The sequence below is a fragment of the Sebastes fasciatus genome, chromosome 2 (genome assembly GCF_043250625.1).
Source record: "Sebastes fasciatus isolate fSebFas1 chromosome 2, fSebFas1.pri, whole genome shotgun sequence".
NCBI lineage: Eukaryota > Metazoa > Chordata > Actinopteri > Perciformes > Sebastidae > Sebastes > Sebastes fasciatus.
The window spans coordinates 39,666,346-39,692,508 of NC_133796.1; the positions used below are offsets into that span (position 1 = coordinate 39,666,346).

General features: G+C 41.7%; 1 protein-coding gene across 3 annotated transcripts in view; it reads right to left on the reverse strand.

The window, feature by feature from the left end:
• The window catches only part of adamts17 (ADAM metallopeptidase with thrombospondin type 1 motif, 17), a 98,853-nt gene that overhangs the window by 51,988 nt on the left and 20,702 nt on the right, over window positions 1-26,163 (reverse strand). For 2 of the 3 annotated variants that reach the window (XM_074623643.1, XM_074623650.1), the window contains 2 exons: window positions 13,141-13,313; window positions 409-492 (listed from right to left, as the gene is read on the reverse strand). In XM_074623643.1, the coding sequence (XP_074479744.1) occupies window positions 409-492; window positions 13,141-13,313 (257 nt within the window). Of the gene's footprint in view, window positions 1-408; window positions 493-8,602; window positions 8,878-9,175; window positions 9,305-13,140; window positions 13,314-26,163 lie in introns of those variants that run through there. The other variant, XM_074623659.1, reaches the window with a different exon arrangement.

The window sequence follows — 26,163 nt, forward strand, 5'->3', positions numbered from 1 at the left end:
CTGATGGGTATGCCATCAGTTTTGTGGGCTTTTGGTCATAAACCAAATGTTGAACAAAATGAAATTTTGACCAGATGATGGCACTAAATGAAAAGTAAAGGGACCATCGAAGATATTACAATTGATCCTTCATGAATGATTGATTGAATTCATGTTGTAAGGTGTTGAATGCAGATTACTTAAAAATCTTTAATTTGGACAGGGGATCTTTATAATGGAGTCAACAGGACAGAGCATTTTAAAGGAGAAATAGGGAATGTCTCGCCTTAGGTGCATGACCTTCCTCACACACACACACACACACACACACACACACACACACACACACACACACACACACACAGCGTGTCAGGTTGTTCAGGTCTGCAGAGTTAAAGAGAGGTCAAAAGGGTGAAAAGTCAGGCTTACTGGGCGACTGTGAAGCAACACCAGCTTGGTGACACGAATGTTGATCCTGACTCCCAGACTCTGGTGGCGGAACATGTTGTAGACCTGCAAGAGACGGAGCAACATTACTACAGATCTCACCAGCAGGGGAGAAAAGTTTTAAAGGACAGAAAAATGAGCAGAGAGAGATATCAATTAATTGTTAATGCTCCAGTTGTATGATGATGTCCTTTAAAAATTAGACACGAGCCACAGACGCAATGTTCTTTTTGTTCAGTGTTTTTTGACATATTAGCCTTCAATACAGAGCGCTTGTTTGATACACCTGCCTCCCTCTGGCTCTGGGCCTCAGGCTCAGGGAGGCCGGTAATCTGGTGTGTTAATGCCATCAAGACAAGAACCGCTGTGGCTAGAGGCAGAGTAAGCCATGGAAAGAAGGCAGCCACATGCACACACTTTCTCACAACATACATTACACACTGCGTGCAGTGTCACACAACCACCCAAGCTAAGTAAGTTCAGACGGGCATCTTCCAAAATGAATTCAAAAGAAGAAGAAATAGTAACAGTGGTTGACTTAATAAAGACAAATTAGATCACATCGCTGCCCTGCGATGCTACTCCTACCATGCCACGTTACAGTCAAACCGGTCTACAGATGTCGCTGTAGACGCAAGATGGGGTTTTATTGAGTTTATTAAATACGCTACCTGCAGCATCACACAACAGCTGAAATGATAAGTGTGTCTTTACTGTAAATTGAGAGAGTGATGTGCGCATTTATATCACAATGGGCCAACAGACAAGGACTCAAAAGCAGAACTCCACACAAGGAAAGTAGAATAAAAAGTTTTTACTTGTAAAATGGTTCGGTACACAGGTTATCAGTCCAAAACATGCAAAGGTATCCAAAAACATTGAGCAAAATCATAGTACAAACAGGCAGGGGTTTAAAGCACACAAGGAACAAAAAGGCTGGAACGCTGACTGGAAGAACAGACGAACTGGCAACAGACGAGGGGCAGCACGAGGACTAAATACACAAGGGGGGAGGGTAATCAGGACCAGGTGAAACTAATCGGGGCGGGGCAGGTTAATGCACTTAATCTCTCTCACTTGAACTAGCTTGCATAATCCATTAACCTTGAAGGCTGTAACGGTGAAAGTTAGATAATTAGCTTGCAGAACATTCACTGAAACGTAACGTTAGGTAGATTATGACTTTACTATTGTAACCAGCTCCTCATGGGTTCACCTAAAAATTTTAAGAAAAGAATAAACGCACACAGACAGTTACAGTTGAACAGCAGCCAACACGCTTTATTAACTCAGAAACATCCAGCTCCACCAGTGTGTAACATCTTGGAAGACCACTGGTACAAATGTAGTGCTGAAATTATTAATGTATTATTAATAATTTAAAGGTCACATATTATGGTCATTTTCAGGTTCATACATAATTTATATTAAAATGTTCTACTACATGTTTACATGCTGTAATGCTCAAAAAAACCTTTATTCTTCTTGTACTGTCTGCCTGCATAATGCCTCTTTCACCCTCTGTCTGAAACGTTCTGGTTCAGAGCCTGTCCCTTTAAGTCGCCCTCATAATCTGCTCCGATTGGTCAGCATTTCCGGGTCTCTGCTGTCAATCAATCGCTGTCTAAGCTGTGTCACTGCCTGTAGCCAGGGAATGGGGATTCACCATGGATGTATTAAGAGAACTGGATACAGTGTTGGAGGCGGGGCCCAGTTCATTCCTATGAAAGTTGCGCAGTGGTGCATGAAGCCAAAATGGCTTGACTTCCGTCTGGAAAAGAACTCGGATCTACCGCCGATCTTCCACATCCATTGGGCCCATGGAACATGCACAGTAGCGTCTGCTCGGTCACATGACTCGGCCACGGGGTCCCAACATCACGCCGTCGACACGGTCTGGGTCTCATTCACATGAACGGAAGAAGGGAAATAACTCTGGATTCAGCTATTAGTGCGTTTTACAACTTTTAGGACCTAATGATTTAAATAAGGACTATTAGAGTGTTCGTACTGGGGAGTTGACTCACCCTTAAACAAATTATCCGCTGGGTTACAGACGTCTCTTTCCCAAAGTAAGTCTATGGTAAAAAAGTATTTTTGGGCCCAATAGCATCACGTGACGGACACGGAAGTTGTAGTACCGCCGTTTGGCCGCTACCAAAATTGGGATCACCAACTAGCGCTCTTCCTGGGGGCTTGGGATTCACGGCCTCATGGAGTTTATCAGCAATTCAACAGTCAATAATGACTGGATTAAAAGTGTGTAATCCAAAAACTTCACAGCACACGTTCCAGCAAGAAACTGATCCGAAATCGGGGAGAAATGAACAACATCCACAGCCAAGATTACAGGTTCTCCCGATGCTTTTTGCTCCAGTAAATAATGCTATTTATATCTTTGTCACATGTTACGTCAGCTCAGTACTTACGTTATGCATAAACTCTCTGAACTGTAAACATACACTCTGTTTCACGTTTTCCTTTACAGGAACATTTGTGAGAAATGACTGACAGAGCCCAGAGAAGAAGAAAACAATTGTTGTGAGATAAAATGTCTTCATACATCCAAGGGAGATACAGAGGTATCATGTAGCATGGTGCTAATGTGTGTACAGTGACAATCAGTGAGGCAGTGGAAAATAGAAGATGTGAAATAGTAGTCAGTTAATTATTTCTGGTAAAAGACACCTGATAAATGTACAAAAGTCATCAGAGTAATGGTATATTGATTACTGTCAGAGCTGTCCATATGTGTTATTATGACTGCATCCATAGTGAAGTTGTGTCAGCTGGTAATAGAGTTCTCAAGACACGGTGGCGCATCTTCACGTGGATACGGAGACTCTCCTGATGCTGCTTCTCCTCTGATGGTTTCTCATGCTGTGAGGAGAACATTGTGGTTCCAGGAACACCTCATCAAACAGGAGCTTCAGGACCGAGCATCAGGTCACTCAGATGACCTGTAAAACATGACAGATTCAGTGTTATAATATACTGTCATGTAATATCAAGGTGTATGGCAGGAAGAAAAGTTATCGTTTACTACAACATCATCATCTTACATGTGTGGCTAGGGCAACAGCTACAAACTGTGAAAAAATGATAAATCAGTTTTTATCAAGTATGGAGGAAAAAATTGATTACACAGAATTTGACTTGGAGTCCAACTTGTGTTGTCTGTAAAAAAAAAAGCTTGTAAACTCAATATTTAAGTAAATGGCAACCAAGTGAGACTCAGAGAGACAGAGGGCTGCTGACAGTATCTCAGTTCGTAGTAACTTCACACACACTTTCCCGCTGTTCGCTAAAGCTAGTGACCCTAATATTAGACTTTTACGTATTATTTAGCCCAAGACAACAAAGAAACTGAAAAAGTAGTCACGTTGCAATGTCTTTTAATCGTTTTTCGTGGTTGGGAAGTAACGTTACAGAGAAGACGTTCACAGACTGATCGACAGCGGTCTCCTCTGAGCTCTTGGCATCACTCTGTCTCTCTCCCTGCTCACCCACACACTCACTACATTAATCTTTTTATTGTTTAGTAGCCAGTGCTCGAAGTGTGTATCTTTTATTCACTGTTGAGATTCAGAATGTGTATCTGTATAATATGTAGGAGCATCCTGACTGGGACTCCTAAAACTTGAATGAATAGCTCACACAGCTCTGCATGTATACCTGTCTGTCTGTCTGGCCGGTGTTGATTCCAGGCTATAGGCGTATGTTATGGAGTGATACTACAAATAACAGCACTTTAAGTATTAACATTATGTACAAACATACCATCTTAACCCTATAATGTTCCAGTTGGAATATTATTCGAATATTGTAGGCCTACTGTAGAAGATGCATAGCCCAAGTATAATAATATAGCAATAAAATGACAATAAATTATGACTGACACAGTATAACATGCTTAAGGACATAATGAATAAATAGGAATAAGTTGCAAGAGATTGCGGCCGATACACACGGCAACATGTGAATAAGGGGAGTACTCAGCAATGTTAGTAGCACACACAAGGAATGTGTGTTGGTGATTTGCTGCGTAACAGTAAACAGCGCAAAAGTCTAAAGACATAATATGAATTATGTTATTTTAGCTCATGTTTCTTTCTACGAGAGCCAAGCTTCCCGTACCACCAGCCTGAGCAAGCTAGCGACTGGGTGTTAATGTTAATCAAACCTAAACAACACAGCCTTTCTCTGTATTAAGGTTAAAGTTTCATTACAACATTTCTCCAGCCTGTAGACCTACAATCAAACCTAGCCACATTAGCTGTGCAACATGCTAATATTAACAGGCAAACGGTCTGCTAAATAAACAGTAACTAAAACAACATAAACATGCCAAACTTACAGCTTCCAAGTTTGAAATTGGGTCATGGACAGCCTGTCCAGGTCCATCCTGAGCTTCAGTGTGAAGTGAATCCTGCTGTGTACTAACCCCCCCTTGAAAAAGACTTGTGAGTAGCCTACATGAAGACTTTTCTGTTGGTTCTTGCAGCCAACAATAGAACAAGTAGCGTGCTTTGCTCGTCCTGGGTTGGCATGTCAATGATAGTGAGGAAATCACAATGGCAGACAGCCAGGGATTCAGAGGTGGTATGACACGTGTGCAGTGTAACTGGAGGTGCGATGCTGGAGAGTTACAGCAAACGCCGCTAGAATTAAACATAATTTCAGTAATTGTAGAATTGCAATTCTTTGCCGTTAAAATGTCCTACTGTTGAAACCTCCCTCTTCGACACATCCTTTTGTATTAAACACATTTTTGTTACCTTTCCATTGGGTCCTGGGATTCACTTGAGAACAAGGTCATTTCACGAATTCTAATCTTAAATATAGCCTCGCTACAAAACTCACAGAGGTTTTACTAGCCATTGCTAAAAGATGTATTGCATTAAAATGGAAGAGGATAGTGATTGAGAAATTAGAGTTAAACCTTTTATAAAATATGGCAACCCTTTATGGATTAGCCTACATGAAGAACTTTCAATCACACCAGATTGATTGTACCTCTTTATACAGTAGTCTTACGTTGAAATTGTACTTGACTATATGATAATCAAAGTAAGATATTACCCTTTGTCTCTCAATATTTTGTTCAGTTAGTATTTTTCTTTCATGAATATTGCCCAAATTTAATCCAAAATAGAATATGACGAAAAAGCCTGATCATTTCCTTCCAGTGCCTAATTGGTATTGTGTGAGGTTGTGTCTGCAATTAGGTTCAGGTGCTCAGAGCTCTTTAAATTTGGCTTGGGCACCTTCCAGTTATTTTCAACCATGCCAACTGTATGATCCTCACCGGATCCGCACAAAATCCTGACCCTCCACCAACTTGCTCCCCCCTACCTCTCTGACCTCCTGTCCCCCTACCAACCTCCACGGACCTCAGCTGGTCTACTTTCCACCCCCAAGTCCAACCTCCACAGCTTTGTGGACAGAGCATTCTCCAGGGCAGCTCCCGGGCTTTGGAACTCCCTCCCACAACACATCAGAGACTTTGATTCCCTCACCCTATTTCAGTCCGGCCCCAAGACCCATCTCTTCTCCTCTGCCTACTCCTAGCCCCCCCACATTTACCAATTTGTTAGTGTGTGTGTATGTATGAGAGTGCGCCTCTGCGTGTCGTTTGTCTGCTGTTTGTCTCACATCGCTTCCCGTATATTGGGAAGAGGGCAAAAATAATTCCTTATGTCCACAATTATGTCTCTGTGAAGCACAGTTACAGTATGTGGTCCATCATACTGTACATTAATCCAATACTGGGAGTCTGTGTTTTCTATACTTAACCTTTATTTAATCAGGGGGAGGTTCACTGAGAGCAATGCTCTCTTTTTCAGGAACGCCCTGATCACATTCACACAGTTACACATTCACACCTGGAAGCTGCCCAGTACAACCACGGTCTGATCTGCTGGCCACTGAGCAGCTCCACTGCAGCACTTGGTCCTTGCTCAAGGGCACCTCAATGGTGGTAATGAGGGAGGAGCTTTGCGGAACGCCTCCCCTTATTGAAGGGTGGGGACCCTTCAGACTTAAACAACTACCGCCCTATATCCAAACTTCCGACCCTTGCCAAGAGTTCTGTCGACCATGAGCTGCTGCTGGGTAGACTCAGTGATGTCGGTGTGGGTGAAAACGCTATAGAGTGGTTCAGAAACTACCTTGCAGATAGAACCCAGTGTGTATATACAGATGGTCACAAGTCAAGCTTCATAGGGCTCTCTAAAGGAGTTCCCCAAGGTTGAATTCTAGCCCCCGTCTTATTTTCTATTTTTATAAATAGCATTGGGAAGGACATACTTACAGCAAAGGTGCATCTTTATGCAGATGATACAATAGTCTACTCAGTTGCCTCTTCTCTGAGTCAGGCTGTTAATGAGCTCCTGACTGCTTTTCAACAGCTGCAGGCCTCTTTGTGTGGTTTAAAATTGGTTCTTAATGCTAAAAAAAACAAATTCATGATCTTTTCCAGAGCTCGCTCCCAGATCTCAGATAATGTTGTCATTCATACCTTAGGAGGTACCAATTCACCTCAGTATTCTGGAGGGAGTTCTGCACGTTGATGGGAGCCACTGTCAGCCTGTCGTCCGGTTTCCATCTTCAGTCCAACAGTCAGACAGAGAGGAAAAATCAAGAGATGGAAACGGCCCTGTGCTGCATGGTGTCCAAGAACCCCTCGTCCTAACAGCTGTTATCGGTTGAATACACCTACAACACCCTTACCAGCTCCGCCACTGGACTTTCCCCCTTCCAGTGTGCTTATGGGTTTCAGCCCCCTTTGTGCCTGGCCCAGGAAAAGGAGGTTTCTTGCCCGTTGGTCCAGGCCTTCATCCGCCGCTGCCGCAGGACCTGGCCTCAAGCCAGGGCCACTCTTCTTCGGTCCATCGACCGCTACGCCACGGCAGCCAACCGTCACCGCACCGAGGCTCCCACCTACCGTGCTGGCCAAAGGGTGTGGCTATCCACACGTGATCTACCTTTGCGGGTGGAGTCTAAGAAGTTGGCACCCAGGTTTATTGGTCCCTTCGAGATCCAGAAGGTCATCAATCCTGCTGCAGTAAGGCTCAAGCTACCCCGTTCCATGCGGATCCATCTGACGTTCCACATTTCCAAGGTGAAGCCAGTCCGTGAAAGCCCTCTGGTCCCCACAGCTCCTCCTCCTCCACCGCCCCGATTCATCGATGGGGGTCTTACCTACACCGTTCGTCGCCTACTTTGCTCCCGTCTCTGTGGGAGGGGTCTCCAATAACCTGGTCGACTGGGAGGGATCTGGTCGACCAGAAAAGGTCATGGGTCCCGGCATGACCCATCCTGGATGCCTGGCTCATTTGAGAGTTCCACCAACGTCATCCTGACCAGCTATCCAAGCCTTCAGCGCCCACAAGGGGTGCTACCTGTGACACACTGTCCCCTCCTTCATCGAAGGAGAGACACCCCCAGAGACTGAGGACGATGAGTTAGACATGGAGGTCTCTGATGAATATTAGAGATTGTTCTTCGCCCCCATGCAAGACTGGTCTCCCGTTACCAACCTCGCCTTTCTCTGACTTACCTGCCTCGTCGTAATCCCAGAAATAGCCTCAGCCTTCTGTCCCCAACCACAAGTTCTGCCTCAGCGTTCCTGGTTTCTGTCTGCTCCTCTGGGCTGCTTGGTGCTTTTCCGACGATGGTTTTGCAGTGTGAGTTTCCCTGTTTGTTACCCTGTGGATCACTGTGGACTATTGACTTTGTTTGTGCTGCCACACTCGCCATTGTGTGTGTTAAATCCCTGCTGACGCTTGCTGAATTGTTTGGTGGACACACATGGCTCACGCTAGTACACCGGTTTGGCCCACCTTGGTCGAGCTCCCGGTCCCCCCGAAAGACTTAAGGCTTCCAGCCTTCATCTAAAACAGTACCGTGAGTTTACTTACCTGCTTGTCCTGGTTCCTGTGTACGCTGTGAATAAAAGATATTATTGACGTTACCTGCCAGTGTTTGTGCTGCATTTGGGTCCATACCACACCCGTTACAGCTGCTGCCAGTATATTTCTTAAATTAACTGTTTTTAATTATCTCAAAATGTTCTTCTTTGTACCAATTTGATGCTTGTTTTCCCTACCTGCTGCTCAGCAGTCACCTGCTGTGTATGTAGTTACATTTACACATATCTTATGTTCTCCTTTACCTCAAGAGCTTTGAGGAAGGTGCTGCGCCACCGGATCTTCATCATCCCAATTGCGCTCTCCACCACACATCTGGCCTTTGAATGATGCCGGTTATACCTCCCCTGTACTGGGTTCTGCACCGGCTCCCTGTATGGGGTCATCAGGCTCATGGGTTTGGCCAGGCATGGGTACCCTCCATCCCCAATGATGCACCAGCCAGGAGGCGGGTAGAGCTGCTGCACATAAATGGAGCTCCACCGCAGGACCCATGCATCATGCACAGAACCAGATAGTCCTGTAAACGGTCATTGTGAAGGCTTTTAAAAGATTTTAAAAAAGGCTCTAAAATGTTTTATTTTGGCACGTTGAAGAATAGATTATGTAAAAAATGCCTGATACATAAACACTTCTGTTGGATGTATGATTATGGAATATGTTTTAAATTAATTAATCAATTAACAATAAAAAGTAACCACAAATCCCAATTAAATGTAATCTGGGGTCACAATTTCACTTGAAAATACTATTCAAATCTTAAGACTCAAAGCAATATTGTATCAACCTGTTGATACAATACTCATTCCCATCCATACCTGTGAATGTGCTCAGGAAGCGACCTTTGTGGTCTCAGATCATCTGCAGCTGAATTGAGTGGAAAAGCTTCCTGTTAAAAATAAAGAAAATGTATTCACTAATAGTTGACATTGATATTATATTAAAGCAGGCCATTATATCTTTGTGTGAAGTTGCAATTTGTATGCAAGGTACCTATTCAAGTAGTTTTCCTTGTTTGCTTCAGGTGGCTTGATCCTGATGTGGGTTCCATCGATGCTGCCGGCCACTTGACGGAAGACACGGGAGCCAGCCAGCCAGCCGGGCAAAGCCTTCCCCAATCCCCTTTGGCTCTCTGCGGCAGGAAAATGGACCACTCTTTTATAGTTGGCCATGATGCTGGCTGCATTTGTGTTCTCTGTAAGTTTTTCATTATTAAAATCATTGAACTCTGCCTGCTGCCGTCTCCTCGACCTTACCTGTGTTTGGGTCCAAACCTGTTTCCCTGAAAATAGTGACAGTACGAACTGACCTAGATGGATCCAGCAAAAGGATTTTTTGGCCAGGAATTTTATAAGTTGAATTATACCCTCCGGTGCCTCCAGTAGTGAGGAAAGGGAAAACCATTATCTCATGAGCACGCAAGGAGATTTCCTCAAAGCCATGGCTGAGCAGCTCTTGCCTGAGTGGGTAAAGGACTTTTAAAACACCTTTGATTTCCAGTCTACTAGCTCCCTGTCTGCTTCCCCTTCAGCTAGCCTCCAGCCTGCTAGCATTCAACCTGCTAGTTTCCAGTCTGCTCCTCTGCCTACTAGCTTCCAGCTAGCACCCCAGTCGGCTAGCTTCCTCTTTCATCCTGACCCTGTAGACTTGGAGCAGTCCCCTTTCTGGGGCACTCGTCTGCCGATTTCCCTGAGATATCTAGGGGTTGGAGCCCCCAGAAGGAAGCGTGGGTCTCGGAAACAGCGATCTCCTAAGCTGCCCAAAGACCCCGAGCCTCAGCTGCCCAGGCGACATCACGCCAGTTTCGGTGTCGGGGGTCCCGGCCGACACCAAGCCTGCTTCTGAGTTGAGGGTCCCTGCCAACTTCAAGCCCGCTTTTGAGTTGGAGGTCCCGCCTGACTCTAGCTTGTTCCTGAGTTGGGGGTCCTGGCCGACTTCTAGCTCGTTCCTGAGTGGGGGGTCCCGGCCGACTTCAAGCCTGTTCTTCTGTTCATTTTTACGCATCTCAATAAATTTGAGATGCATGGATTTGACTCAACAGCCACATCTATAAAGCTCATACATCTCATGTTACACAGACAGCTTCCAGTTCAGTAACTTTTAAACGTGAGTTATGTGAATGCAGTAACCTGTCCACAGAGAGAGATTTTTTTGTTCATATTGGAACACATTTGCGAAGTAACGATACACTTAGTTGTGTGTTTCTTGGTTGCCCTTTCAAGACAAATGTTTACAGTACATTTTATACACACAAAAGGAGGAAGCATCATCCACTCACACTGAAAGATTTAAAAGCCAGTGTAGTTACATTTGTGGACCGGGTGCAAGTGTCAGATACCTCTGATAATGTGAGTGTTGGCTGTTCTGATTATGCATCATGTGGTGAAGTTGAAACTGAGCCAGTGACAGAAAGTGATGACGGTGCTGTTGAAAATCTGCCAGAACAATGTGACTCAGTTTCAAACTACAAGCGGAAAAAAGCAGTAATATTGTTGAAATTGGAAAATATATTTCATATTCCAGCAACAGGAGTAGATGACTAAGTGGAGGAGTTTAATTTTTTGTTACGTTCAGCTTGTGCGCCTGTCACAAAGCATGCATTGATAGAAATTTTGAAAGACAATGACCTCCTTATTAATCAGACGGTTATTGAAGATCTTACCAAATCTGTGTTTCTTACCCTGTGGCTAAAATTTTGGGAAAGTGTGGCCCCCTTGCCACTTTTTTAAAAGAAAGCAATACTACAAGCTAAATTGTAGGGTAGTAGAGCCTGTAGAGTATATTTTATTTGTAGACCAAAGGAGGTAATTTCAGTATATCTAGTTATTGCAGGAAATACTGAGGCATAATAACATACTAGATAAAGTGATTGAAGAAAAAATAGCTCAAGAAAATAGAGGATTTGTGTTATAGCTGACAACCTATGAGCCAATGTGCTGGCAAGTTTTGTTGAAAGTTTTCTGGTGAGTTCTATGTAGATTCTGCACAGCTCAGAAATCCGAAATTCAGTCATTGACTGCTGGTGTTTTTGAGCGTAGAACGCGGGAACTTCATGAAGGCCATTTGAAGCGTGCACTGGAAACAGCAAGTGCACGCTGTGGAGTTAAACGGGATTGTGTTTTGAGTAAGAGTCTCACCCATTTTCATGTCACTGCCGGCTACCCTCCAGATGTAGCACATGATCTATTTGAGGGCAAAATACCTGTGGACTTTGCTCATTGTTTTTCTCTTTTGATCTCTATAAAGTATTTCACATTCGCAAAATTTAACGATTTGATCCAAAATTTTGAGTACAAATGGGGAGGTAAAACCAATCGGCCTCAAGCAATACCACAGACTTTCTCAGTAAAAAAGAGCATTGGTGAATTGGTCTCTGATTATTGGTCAACTTGTTCCAAAGGATGAACCTGCATGGCATATTATTTTGGATCTAAAGGACATTGTGGAACTTGTCGTAGCCCCTGTCCACTCTGATGAGTAGATTTCATATCTTGAGTGAAGAAGAACCAAGCCTTCCTGTCTTCCATCAACTCATTGCTGGTAGGTAGACATAGGATGACTTTTTTTCCACAAATCCAGGCCACTTTTGGTTTGTCCAAGTCAAGATAAATGGCTTAATCCCGTTTCATCGATGTAGATCACAAAGACAACCAAACCACAGTAGCAACCAAAAGAACAAGATCATCCTATTTGCATGCATGATGTATGACAAATGTTTGTGCTTATTGTGCTCCCTACTGAAAAGAGGAGCACTAGCACAACATTTAGGAGCAACACTTAAATTGACATTGACATCCATCTTAACTGTATTAGTGATAAAAGCTTTGGTAATAAATTGACAATTTACAGAAATAACAATGTGCTGTTGAATTTTAAAGGATGTATTTTAATTTTCCTTTGTAATGTGATGGACTATATTCAATTGTATTATAATTTCAGCCTCTTCTGCAGACTGATTACAGACACAGTAGTAGATTCTTGCCTTTGAAATTGTGTTGGCAGAGGCACTGCAATTCCATCAGAAAATAGCAGAAAACAATTAACAATTAACCCTTGCCCTTTGTGAGTGTGTGTGTGTTCAAGTGTGTTTGTGCATGTGTGTGTTGGTGTGTGCGTGCGCGTATGCGTGCGCGTGTGTGTGTGTGTCAGCACCTGGACAGCGGAGGGTTTTGGAGGTTGTGTATTTAGCTCTTACATTAGACCCTCCATCACCCAGTTAGTATCAGTATCAGTTGTTCTAAGAGCAAGGAATTATTCAAAGTGATTAAATACAAAAATAATTAAAGTATTTTCAGAATTATAACAAAATCAAATATATTGCAACTGGTTTAAAATAACAAAATATATCACTAAATTGTTAATAAAATAATGAATATCAGTCAGGGTTAATTTTTTTTTTCAATTGTTAACACACTAAAATTGCACATAAAGCACAGTTATTGAAACTGTCCTTCTGAACCACTGACTTAGTGCTGACTCCCCACACACATGAATATGTGATTTATGGAATTTAATTTAATGGACCTAATGGCTCAAATTGTGACAATACAAAGCAAAAGCAACTTATCCCAATTCATAAAGCACAGGCAAGAAAAAAAGTGAAAACCAAGGTATAAAAAAATGGATCATTGTATAAGTAAGTGAGCATATTTTCAATAAAACCTCTAAATGTGCTAATGTGTTGATTGAATGCTACACAGCACCGATTCTATATACAAAACACTATTTTATGTTTGACTTTATAAACCCTTCGGAAGACTGTATTTGTTTCTAGGACTCTTACCATGTTCATGACTGTCAGCAGGAACCTCTTTGCTGCCTCGGCACCGTGGTACTGCACCATGTCGGAGTCCGCCACCACCACTGTCTCCACGGTGTATGCCTCATGCAGGCGAATGGCATTTCTCTTCCCGCGACCCTCCTCGCCCACTTTTGACATCTTCTCTTTCTTCTTCCCTAGCACAAACAGGCAGAGAGACAGACAATAAGCCCAAGGTTAGAAACACCACCAAGCCGTAGGTAAAGTTACCCAGCCCATTCTCATTCCCAGGACGTACTGATGCTTTGTCACGGCCGTCGGCGTTTGATACCGACACACAAGGCAACCTAGAGTCGGTATGACACGCACCGAGCTTTCCATTAACCACAATGTAAACCCATCCGCATCAATATTATATATATATATATATATATATATATAACCGATATATGTACTCTGCTTAGTTTTTCTTGTCGGAGAAGAATAATATCTGACACAGCATGTAAACCATAGCACACCCCGATCTCTATAAACAGATTCTGCTTTCAGAATCTGTTTACAAACCGTTAACGTTACCAGATACACCAGGAATATTTTGCTGACTCATTTTGAGACTAACGCAAGTTTGGTATTGTTATTTACGTTTTACCAATGCTTATATTTTAGACTTCAGTGGACGTCAGGTAGAGTTCGCCTCAGTTTTAGCCTCAGGCGGTCCGCCAAAACTGATAGGTAACGTACAAATGCTAGCGTTAGCGTCTGTTTTCCCTCCAAAATGTAATGGTTTGGCCTGCTATTTGGCTAACCGAGATAACGGTGTACTGTGGCAAGTTCTTGTAAATAAATATCCACTCCGGTTGCTAACAAATTAACAGATAAGCCCAGAAAATATTTATGGACTCTTGTTGGGAATCTAACGCAAATGTGGTATTGTGTTAACTCAAGGTAATTTACGATTTAACATTAAGTAAACATTAGTGGACGCAAGACACAGGCTATTAATGCTAGCCCCAGCTTTAGCCTCAGGCGCCCCGATTACAAATGCTGTCTTCCCTCCAGGGTTTGGGTCTGCTAGTTAGCTAACCGGCTAACAGAAGTTAGTGAGATAAGTTGTTAGCCTGGCCTACTGTAAATACAGTAATGGAAGAGTGGCCCTTCCTTTTTGAAGCTGTTCACCAGTTTGGTCACACATGTACTTGCCGGTGCAAACAAAGCAGGCAGAGGAATTGTCAAGAAAAGGAAAGCGCATCAAAGACCTCCTTGACTTAAAAAGGACGAAGATACCGCAAGATGAAGAACGAGATCCAGCTGATCTCGTTGCAAAATTCTTCAAGGTAAACCCTGATCACCTTTTCTACCAAAACAAGGTAGATTTAGTCTTTTTATTATCCTGTTTGTTTTACAGATATAATTTTTTTTATATTGCTTGCATGGATTTAAACCCGAGATAATTGACACTGATCTGAAGACGCATCAGTTTCCCACAGACTTTCAACTCTTACTATGGTGGTGGAGAACGACAATGCTTTAAAAAAAAAAAAAAGTGATTCATTTCCATTCACTAAAAAAATGTTGCTGCACTGAGCATCCCAAGAGCTCCCTGCAATCCTATTCATGGGTTAGTAGTCTGTTGTATCATATTCAAATATCTTCTCACCCCAGCTAACTTGTAATATGTTTTTCACTTGTATTTAGTTTTGCTGCTAAGACAGTTGGATAATTTGTGCCAAATTTTGTAGTGTATTGCTGAAATGTCTGGAGTTTGTTGATTCAAAAACCCAGAAAGTTGTTAAGCTTTGTTTATGCTCGCGCGAGACACCGTGGCGCGGGCCTCCGTACATGGCGCCTGCACTACAAGCATGCACTGAGGCGTTTATGCTCAGAGCGTTGTTCATTGCAGTATGCTTCGAAACACCAGAGGGCATAGAAACAAAACAGTATGTGGATAAGCAAGAAGTCACAGAGTGGCACCGGAAAGGATCTGTATTGTATTCTGCAATTAATGCTGCTTTCATGGTTGTAAACGGGTATGCAAATCTAGTTCTATTTCAATATCTGCCTCACTCTTGATGTGTCTTTGCATTTAACAGCCACTTATGCAGATGCCAGGCTAAAGCTTCATCAAGCTGAGTATTCATCGGACCTGACTGACACCGAAAAATGGCCCAAGAAAAAGAAAGTAGGTGTTTGTGGGGTAATGCCGTTTAAAGGTCATTTGTTTAAAAATTAATATGCAAGCAGTTAGTATGGTGTGCCTTATATGTTTATGTTAACCTTTCTAGGCCAAGGGCAAAACTCCTCGAGTCAATTGAGCATTCTGATCGGAGGAGGAACTTCCACCGACTCCCCCAGAGCAACTCCTCGGGCCAGCAGCAAAGAAAATGACCAGCTGGGTCACCAGCTCCACTGCCCAAGTCGCCAGCCACACTATTCAGAGGGTTGCCAGCCCCACTTGTGAAGCCATGTTCTCTAAACTTCTTAACATTGTAGAAGAAGTGAAGGAGACCCAACAGGTTCATGGTAAGATGTTAAATGCCCTGCTGAAGAAGCCAGATGGATCGGCGGTAGAGGTCCCTGAAAGAGTGGTCTTCCCTCTGAAAACCCAAGCCGACGTTGAAGCTCTCGATGAGAAGCTGGGGGACCCTAGTCTCATGTCTGCTGTTGTAAGTTTACATTGATTTATTTATTTATTTAGCAGACAATTTTATCTGGAGCGCCTTGCACATAGGCTACAAAGTAACATTTGATCATACACAAATATGCGTTGCATTACACTAAATTACATCAAGGCGACAACTTCAAATATTTAGTCAACTTTGAGGCTGATTGCTGAATCGTTGAAGCTTATTGTCTTTGCAGTCCATATAAGCCTTTTCTCTCCTTTTGGCTCTCATCCTTAGGTAGCCATAGTGGCAGATGTAGGGGGCACAAGTGTGGATGATGCAACAAGAAGAATGATGAAATATGTCTTTTTAAACGAGCTGGCAATGGAGTACAATATGTTTGGCCATCACGGGATATTCTTTTACTTCACATGGTGAATACAACATCAACAATTTCCCTGATTTCCCCTGCTTTCATGGTTGTTGACGCTTTTGCAAAGACTACCAACTGCCGTTGTGACGTAAACATGACATAATATGATAAAGGGTATGTATTTAAATAAAAGTGTCCGACTCAAAAAAGCTTGCCTGGCAAACAGCAGGAGACAGGACAAGCCCAAGACAGCAGAACAAATGGCGATCCTAGAACTCTCGAGGCACTCTTCCATGCCTGCCATCACCGAAGATGACCCACTGAAATGGTGGAAAACCAACGAAGAGGAGGTTCCCTGGCTGGCTAAAGTGGCATGAAAGATCCTGTGCATACCTGCCACTAGCGTCTCATCGGAAAGACTTTTCAGCTCTTCAGGGAATATTCAGACTGCAATCCGGTCCAGCTTGAAGCCTGATAAGCTGAACATGCTTGTCTTCCTACACAAGAACTTACCATAGACAGACTATCTCACACGCACACACACACACACATACACACACTTTGTTGATTGTTTATTCAGTTAAGACAAACTAAAAAAAAAAATACACTGTTATCCGTTGTTTTGGAAAGAAAACAAACAAACGTTGGACCAATTAAAGTTAAAGATGTATTTTAAGTGTGTGCGTCATTGTTTTAATGATATTGCGGTAAAATCGATATCGTGATATATATTTGCCATTATAATCGTATTGAGAAAAAATCTGTATACATATAAAACTGTTTCATATCTATGTCTGTATCTGTGCACTGCATGCGCCGATCTCATCCCCTGAACTGTACGGCCGTGGGTGATAAAGCAGGAAGGCCAACGAGAGATTAAAATAAAAACAATAGTAGGTAATGGGGTCGGGCGATGTTTGTTGTTTTAATTAGCTAATTTAATGGTCTACCTCCGAAGAACAAGAGACGCTCAGCTGCTCAGCGGGCAGAGCGAGAGACAGACAGCGGAGGGGAAACAACGTGTAAACAAATGTGTTACGAAAAAGGAAAATCCACCATTTCAATAATCGTGTCATCTTTTCTTTTTCTAATGACACTTGAAGCTTCAGTAGGCAACGATTTTTTGGCATCATTGGCCATAATAACCTTTCAGCATATTGTAATTCAAGTGAGAAAACTACACTTCTGCTCCTCTTCATGGCTCCGTTTTCAGGCTTTAAAAAAATCTAGCCCGTGATGGGAGACTTTGGCCAATCACAGGTCATTTCAGAGAGAGAGCGTTCCTATTGGTTGTGCTCCGGCTGGTGGGCGGTGCTTGGTATTTCCTCAACTGATCTCAACATGGCTGCTGGGTCACAAAGTTTCTCATTTTACAGCTAAACCATGCTTGAAGATGATTCTGAAAACATTTGAGGAGAGAAATAGGCATTAACGTAACAGAATATTGATTCGTATTTGATCAGCGCTGACTAGTTTGACCGTTTGGTCGGAGTTCGCGAGTGATTGACAGCCGGCTCTCATAGACGGCAGATGGACAGCAGACCTCAGATCAGCTCTGACTGCTTGTTTTGTAACTTTTTCTTGATCATTCTAAACAATACCCACTTTTTTCCCCATTGAAAACAATTGTAAAGTTTTGTTTCAAAGCCTTTATTCCAGAATCTGGAGACCTATTTACTACTGTTATACAGCAATTACAACTGACATCAATGGAACTGCTCAACTCTTTCCAAGACATCCCATCTCCCATTTGAGAAGTGAAAATGTAAAAAGTGCCATACAAATAGTTTAGTCCACTAAAAATGGTCAGAACCAGCTACACCACTCAGTCCAGGAATGTAGACTCTGCATCTACCTCAACTACAGAAACAGTGAGTCATGAACTTGGACAGTGAGCTCTCCTCACTCATGTATTTTACTTTTCAAGCTTTGGGCCTTTCTTGAAAAGTCAGACGCATCCATCTCCATTATAACCTTCTGAATAACTTCTAAGGTGTAGCGGAGCTTCGAAGGGTACTTCATGTTGAGGGTGTAAATGAGTCCAAACAGCATTGCAGATGCAAGGGCCGTGAAACACCACCACACCCTCGAGGATTACTCCGACATCAGAATAGTCAATGCTGGGAGTCTCTCTGAAAACACAGATCCCCACCGTTGTTCCTTCAACCTCACATAGCGCGTTGGCCTCAGTCATGTCCTGGTGAAAGGAAAATCATTTCTTTAAGGATAAGATCTTTTTTTTTTTTTTTTTTTAATTCAGACCTCATTAGGATACAATTTGTTCTCTTCAATTGAATTTACTAATTTGACTGCAACACTGGTACACTCTGCTGTGGCACTATACTTTACTGAGTTTTTTTTCAGTGTGTAGGTTTCACCAGACTGGCTAACTTATATTAAATCAAGTGAATAAACACTGCAGTGAAACAACGCATCAGAATGTTCATCACACAGGTGAATGGTAATTTCTTTTGCAACAAAGCAACTCATCAGACCTTCATTCCCAGTGATCACCTACTATTTAGAGATAAAATACTGTACATACTCACCACAGAACTTGAGCCACAGTGGAGGCACTACGGACGTCTGACGGCAATCTGCAGCAAAAGCAAAGGCATTAAAAAAAACATGCCCGTTTTTCCCTGGCCAAAATGTACCCTAACTTTGGAGTGCTGCCTAAGAACTAGCCATTTTAACATTACGTACTACCTAAAAATGTCCTAAGCCTTCAACATTAGAAAAAAACTTGATAGCCTAACGTTACATTTAGTGGTTACAAGCCCAATGAAGTAATCCTCCGACAGTCTATGACTAACCCTAACCCTAAAAGTTAACTGATGTTATAACTACATATCCCTGCTGTTTATACAATCATTTAACACAAACTCATGCTGATAATCTCTGTCGTTTTACCAATGCAAAGAAATTCGCACAGAATTATCAGCGCTAATAATGACTTTATCCCAACATGACCTAAACACATTCATTTACTCTCTCTTCATACAATGTAGAGTCTACACAATACTATTACATTTTGCTTCAGAATATGAAACAATTGTATAAAATGCACAAAATATGCTTAGATAAATCCAACACATCTCCCTTTTTTCAGTGTATCTCACAAGTGCTTTTATCTATCATTCCAATTTTCATGACTCTGTCAAAAGTACCCATTACAACAGCCACAGATTTCTTCATGTGTTCTGTCTATTTTCATTTTACACATCATGCAAATTAACTAACTTTTCTAAAATAATGAGTTTTTTCTTCAGATCACATCAATTACATATCAAATAATGTCCACATTTTGCTATGACAGTTGTTTCTTACAGTAGTTTATTCTTGGGGTCCCTGTTCCATAATTCTTGTATGTTAAATATGTTGGTAGGATGAGAGTTGACCCAGGTTTTGGTGTTCCTTGCATTGGTGAGGAAGAACTCCAGCTCCCTTGAGAGGGAGTAATGGACCTCAGCTTTCTTCAGAGAGTTTTCAGCGGTCTGCAGGACTGTTTCCTCCTGCTCATCTCAATCTTTTACCGTCTGCTGAGCCTCTTGTCTTGTGTTCTCCTCCAAGTCCTCCTGAGGCCTGTACTACGAAGCAGGATTTAGCGTTGTCGAGGTAACTTCAGGGTTTTCCGTACTACGAAGCTGGTTGACTTCTTACCGGGGTAGATCACCATGGTAACTGATGCTGAACGGCTAACCTGCTCCGGAGCAGGTTATGTTCCAGATTAGAGATCAACGCCTATAAAAGCACCGCCCACTGACCAATCAGTTCTCTTGGAAAATGGCATCACCATTTGTCGAAGATCCCATTGACTTGGGTGCGCGTATTGTTAGAGGGTCTCTTCGGAGGGCGAGGATCTTTAGGGACCGCCAAAACCCGTTTTCATTTCCCGATGATTACTTGTACGATCGTTACAGATTCTCGAATGAGGGACTGGTGTATCTGTGTGGGCTCCTGGAACCGTACGTTGCAAGTGTGACACGTCGCAGCAGTGCGCTTACAGTGCCGCAGACTGTGTGCATTGCTATGCGGTATTTTGCAACAGGTACTTATTTGTATGCTGTGGGTGACGCTGAAAGCCTCAGCAAAAACACAGTATGCAGAGCAATACACAAAGTTGCACGTGCGCTGACAGAGCTTATTGATGTATATGTCGTTTTCCCTGGCCACTTGCCCACGCAGACCATAAAAGAGGGCTTTTATAACATGGCAGGTAGGCACTAACCTATGTGACTACTTGATCTATAAATAATGTATACTCTTGCAGGCCTATAGTAAATGCAACCTACTCTTTTCATAGGGTTCCCCAGAGTGCTTGGTGCAATAGATTGCACACACATTCGCATCAGTGCATGTCTGGGTGACAACAAGGCAGATTATGTGAATCGTAAATCGTTCCACAGCCTCAACGTTCAGGTAAGTCTTGCAATGGTAATTTGGACATTAATGTATGTATGTATGTATGTATATATGTATATATATACATATGTATATGTATATATATACATATACATATATATATATATAAGCCGGGATAATTAAAGGTTAAAGGTCAGCACATATTGAAATATTCACACAGCCCACAGGTGTCATGGTTTGACTATCGTTCTCTCCACCGTGGAGTCCTTTCAAATGCGCATTGATGTTACTTTGATGCTGTTGTCTTGTGAAAGTATTGTAAACCCCAAATGCTTTTGCAGATGACTTGTGACCACCAATGTCTGGTGACAAGCCTTGAGGCAAAGTGGCCTGGCTCAGTTCATGACTCCCGGATCTCCCTTCGTAGTACCGTTTAGCGAGATCTCGTTTGTTAGGGTTAGTGAAGCCAGATAACGAGAAGATACCCTGGGGACGTTGAACTCGCTTCGTAGTACAGGCCTCTGGCCAGACAGACCCTGGCTCAGTCTCTTCAGTTCTGTCAGCTTGGAGTCTCCCTCAGGCTTACAGTTCAAGATAGTCTGAGAAAAAAATAAAAATAAAAAAAATGACACAAACTGAAAGTGCTATGCAAACAAAAGAAATATTGCTAACAGGCCAGAAAAAAATATATATAACTGTTGCAGAAAAAAAAAAATTCCATCATTCGACTTCCGGTTGCGCGTTATAAGACATGACAGCTTGACATGTAGCTATGTTGTTTATTTATTCACTTATGAATTACTTTCACTTCTCTCTTCCCATTTACCTTTGATTATTGCTGTGTCCCCAACCCCTTGTGTTCTATTTTGACACTTATTTATTCACTTATTCTGTCATCTCTCTCTACTATATCCTTCTCACACATGCACGCACACACGCGCACGTGATTCTAGTTCACTGGTTGTCCTTTGCTGTATCAGGTGTTTTTTTTTTTTCTTTCCATGTAGATCTCTTGTACTGCTCTATTTGTAGGTTGTGTGTAATGCACTATTTGTTTACACTTTGCCCACTTGTTTTGCACTTTAACTTAAAAAGTAATAAAACATTTTTTAAAAAAGAGATGTTGGTTTTGTTTACTTTTACAGAGATCCTTTTTTGATTTGTTCGAGAAGAGGATTCACTCATGGGGGAAAAAACTTAACTGAACAAATTGAATATCTATCTTTTGTTGCTTATTGCTAAATCTCTTTTCTTTATTGAATTCTAGACTCTTTATTTGTTATTGGGATTGGATTATCTTACACTTAACTCCCCGGATCCATTTTGTTTCAACCAATCCAACAGCCTCCAATGAAGTTTCAGGAGAAAACATTGAAGAACTAACGTTATGTTACTGAGCACCAGTTGGATCCAGTTACTCTGCTGTTAGAATGACGTTACATTTGATGAAGAGCGCATATGGCTTGTTTAGGACTCGAGACCTGAGTTGGGACTTGAGTGCACAGACTTGCTTGTGACTTGCAAAACAATGACTTGGTCCCACCTCTGGTAGCCTTTACCCAGTGAAATGTCAGGAAAGTATACAAAATAGATACCACTAAAAACACTGAAGGCTTATTCTGCCTATGTCTGTAAAGCACTTTGGTCAGCTCATGTTGTTTTAAATGTGCTATAGAAATAAATTTGACTCGACTTTTTACCGTGGTATCGAATTGGGTATTGAGAATCGTGGACATCACTGGTATTGATATCAACTACTAGATTCCTGGTATCCTGACATCCCTACACAGCTATGGTAAGTACAAAGTTAAAGTAGGAGGTGGGTCTGTGAACAGTGATGGATGTTTACAACAGACATTTAAAGTAATACTTTTAACATTCACATTTGTTTTCTGTTCCAAATAAGTTAATCTAACCTGGAGTATTGTTTCCAACCTGTCTGATCATCTGACTGCTTGTGTTTCTTGACCCATCAAACTTCTTTTTAGTGTTGTCAACAGTAGCTCAGTCCGTGGGGACTTGGCTTGGGAATCGGAGGGTCACTAGTTCAAGTCGCCGCATGGGCCGCGGTACGGAGTGTGGACTGATAGCTGGAGAGGTGCCAGTTGACCTTCTGGGCACTGCCACGGTATGGCTAATTTCCTGCTAAGCCCCATGCTTTGCAAAGTTTTTCGATTGATGGTGGCCACTTTTTTGACTATCTGGCTCATTTATAACAGAAATGTATATATGAGTCCCAGAAGGCTATGCCAAATTTGGTGTTGATAGAGTCAAAATACAAAACATACGTTACTGTTTTTCACATAATGCAAACTAGCAAAAATTCCATCGTTGTGGCTTCTATTGCTCAATAGGCTTTTTTTTTGTAGCGGACATTGAACTGTAGATGTGGGTCAAATTTCGAGTTTTGAGGTACACATTTGTGGTATTTGTGGCGACCCCTATGGGTCAATCACAAAATGCTTTGGTACGCCTATTCCCCAAGAACAGAAAAGTACTGCCCTGGGCCTATGTGCGTAATGTGTACAAAATGTAATTTCCCCTCAAGGGATTAATAAAGTGCATTCTTCTTCTTTTCCCAACTTGTATTATTACTACTGACACACACTGGCCAGTTCTTTGTTTGTCTAATAATTCAGGCAATTCTCAAAGTATTGAAACTCAACTGCATGAGATTTGTAAAAATGTCAAAAACAAAATGTACATTGAGCTGTGAGGAAATGTTTGAGGCTGCAGTTGAATGTACAACAAGATTAGAGAGTGCATGTTTGAACACCGCACTAAATATAATTTATAAACAGTAAGCAAGTGTACAGATGAACCTGCATATGAATCTATGCACACTGTGTTTCATGTTTACAACTCATTTCAACCTTCACAAATCATTATTTAAAGCTTAAACTAGAATTACCACCCTGCGGTCAAGTTGCAGTTTATATCCATGTCTGTCCAAAATGTCATCACTTCATCATTTTATCCTATTAGACATTTGTGTGAAATTGTCATAATAAGCACATAAATTCTTGAGTTAAGGCCAAAAATGTGTTTTGTGTTTCACAGTGACCTTAACCTTTGTCAATTATTGGCATAAAGAGAATATGCATGTTTGGGTTCTTGTTGTCTGGGTGAAGGACACTATAGCGCTATCACTGACCACGGTTCATTTCTCAATTACCAGTTTATCAGCTTGTTCCATTATCCAAGTTGTACAATAAAAATAGAAAAAAAGGAAGTTCAGAGCTTTAAAAAACAGAGACAGCTCACCTTCAAAGTAAAAGTTGGCTGTAGGCTGCAGCGGTAACTAAACTTTTACACACTTTGGAGATGAAACTATCTGTAAAAGGAGGCAGAGGAGGCGTGACAGTGACCGCCCGGCTGCATCTCTTCCAGAGAACATTACTACAGTTTCGATCTCTATATCTGTAGAAAATGTTACGGAGTTGAAAAAAAGTAGACTTTATTATTTATATTTATTATTATCTTTTGGGTGGTGCATATATGAATGAATGTGTGGACGTGGTGTTTTTAACTTACGGCACCTTACAGGAGTACCACTCCAGCTTTTGTTGTGGTTTTAACGATACAATGACAATAAAGGCGTTCTATTCTATTCTACATCCACAGATAAACACTGCAGGAACTGAAGCTTTGGTTTTCACTTACTAAATTCCTCCAACCTTAGAGAACCAAACATCATTTGACCAATCAAATCAAGCGTTAGTCATGATGTACAGTATATTGTGTGTCAAACTGTCTTCTAGTCATTGACTTTGTGAAGTCTGTGATCACAGAGGACACTTATAACTATCTACAGTTGCTTCACTGCTCACCCAGTATGGATCTGAACACAATAAAACAATTTAAACCAAGTCAGCACTTTAGTTTCAGTCAGTGTGTTCGTTTTAAATCAAATATGTCAGAGCTATCTAAGTATAGACTCTACTCTCTAACGTTACTTACCAGTTGCTTGTTCCCCCTGGCTGTTTCCAGTTTATACATGGTGGACCCACCTGTCAAATAGAGACACAACATTTATTATATAATTTAGAATATTTCTTTAACTAAAGCCTCATTAATCAAAATGTATGTAAAAACACATCTTCTCCTTACATATATGACTGAAGAGTGTTCAGTTAACTAACTCTGTAGACATTTCACACAAACTCTATGAGCAAATATCCAAATGAAGTACAAAACAGCTGATAATAATAATAATAAATGAGTAACAGAAGCAGCATGCAACCTCTAGGCTATATATATATATTTATGTTGGCTCATAATACATAAAGTGCAAGAACACGTATACATCTCATTAACTACTGTATATTTAAGCAGGTTGTATAAAATGTTACTGCACATATTTTGAATATCTTACCATTCCTTTACCAATTCCATATTTATTTTTGTACTATTTTTCTCTGCACTATTAGGATCCTGTTTACCATTCACACAACAGATCACCTATATATAGACGTTGTGTTGTTGTCCATTTACATAACTAGGCTACCAATAAAGCTAATTCTAATACAACAGCACTTTGATAGCTACAACCAAGCCCCCCCAGGAAGTGTGCCTGTCGGTCCCGACTTTCGTAGTGGCCAAACGGCGGTACTGCAACTTCCATGTCAGTCACGTGATGCCAATGGTCCCATGGACTTACATTGGGAAAGAGACGTCTGTAACTCAGCGGATAATTTTTTTTTAAGGTGAATCAACTTCCCAGTACGAACACACTAATAGCCCTTATTTAAAAAAATAAGTTTTTAAAGTTGTAAGATGAACTAATAGCTGAATCCAGAGTTATTTTTTCGGCATAACGAACGCGCATCAGACCCATGAGACTGCAGCGCCCTGCGCGCTCATGTGACATGTCCGGGTTCTGCCTGCTAGCTGTATGCGGCTGTAATAATGGATATATTGGCTGTAATTCATCACTTTTATTGTCTTATAATACAGCCATGGGCTGTAAAGCCTGTGCCGTGAATGTATTCATGCATTCCGTTAATTCAACGTACGTTAATTAACATCTCCGTTCCCAAACAACCGGGTAGTAACTAGTAGGTAGTAGAGTAACACAACATATACACGTAGGCAAAATTGTTGGTACCCTTCCGTTAAAGAAAGAAAAACCCACAATGGTCACTGAAATAACTTGAAACTGACAAAAGTAATAATAAATAAAAATTCACTGAAAATTAACTAATGAAAATCAGCTATTGCTTTTGAATTGTGGTTCAACAGAATCATTTTAAAAAACAAACTAATGAAACTGGCCTGGACAAAAATGATGGTACCCTTAACTTAATATTTAGTTGTACAACCTTTCGAGGCAATCACTGCAATCAAGCGATTTCTGTAACTCTCAATGAGACTTCTGCACCTGTCGACAGGTATTTTGGCCCACTCCTCGTGAGCAAACTGCTCCAGCTGTCTCAGGTTTGAAGGGTGCCTTCTCAGAATGCATGTTTCAGCTCCTTCCACAGATGTTCAATAAGATTTAGATCAGGGCTCATAGAAGGCCACTTCAGAATAGTCCAATGTTTTGTTCTTAGCCATTCTTGGGTGTTTTTAGCTGTGTTTTGGGTCATTATCCTGTTGGAGGACCCATGACCTGCAACTGAGACCAAGCTTTCTGACACTGGGCAGCACATTTCGCTCCAGAATGCCTTGATAGTCTTGAGATTTCATTGTACCCTGCACAGATTC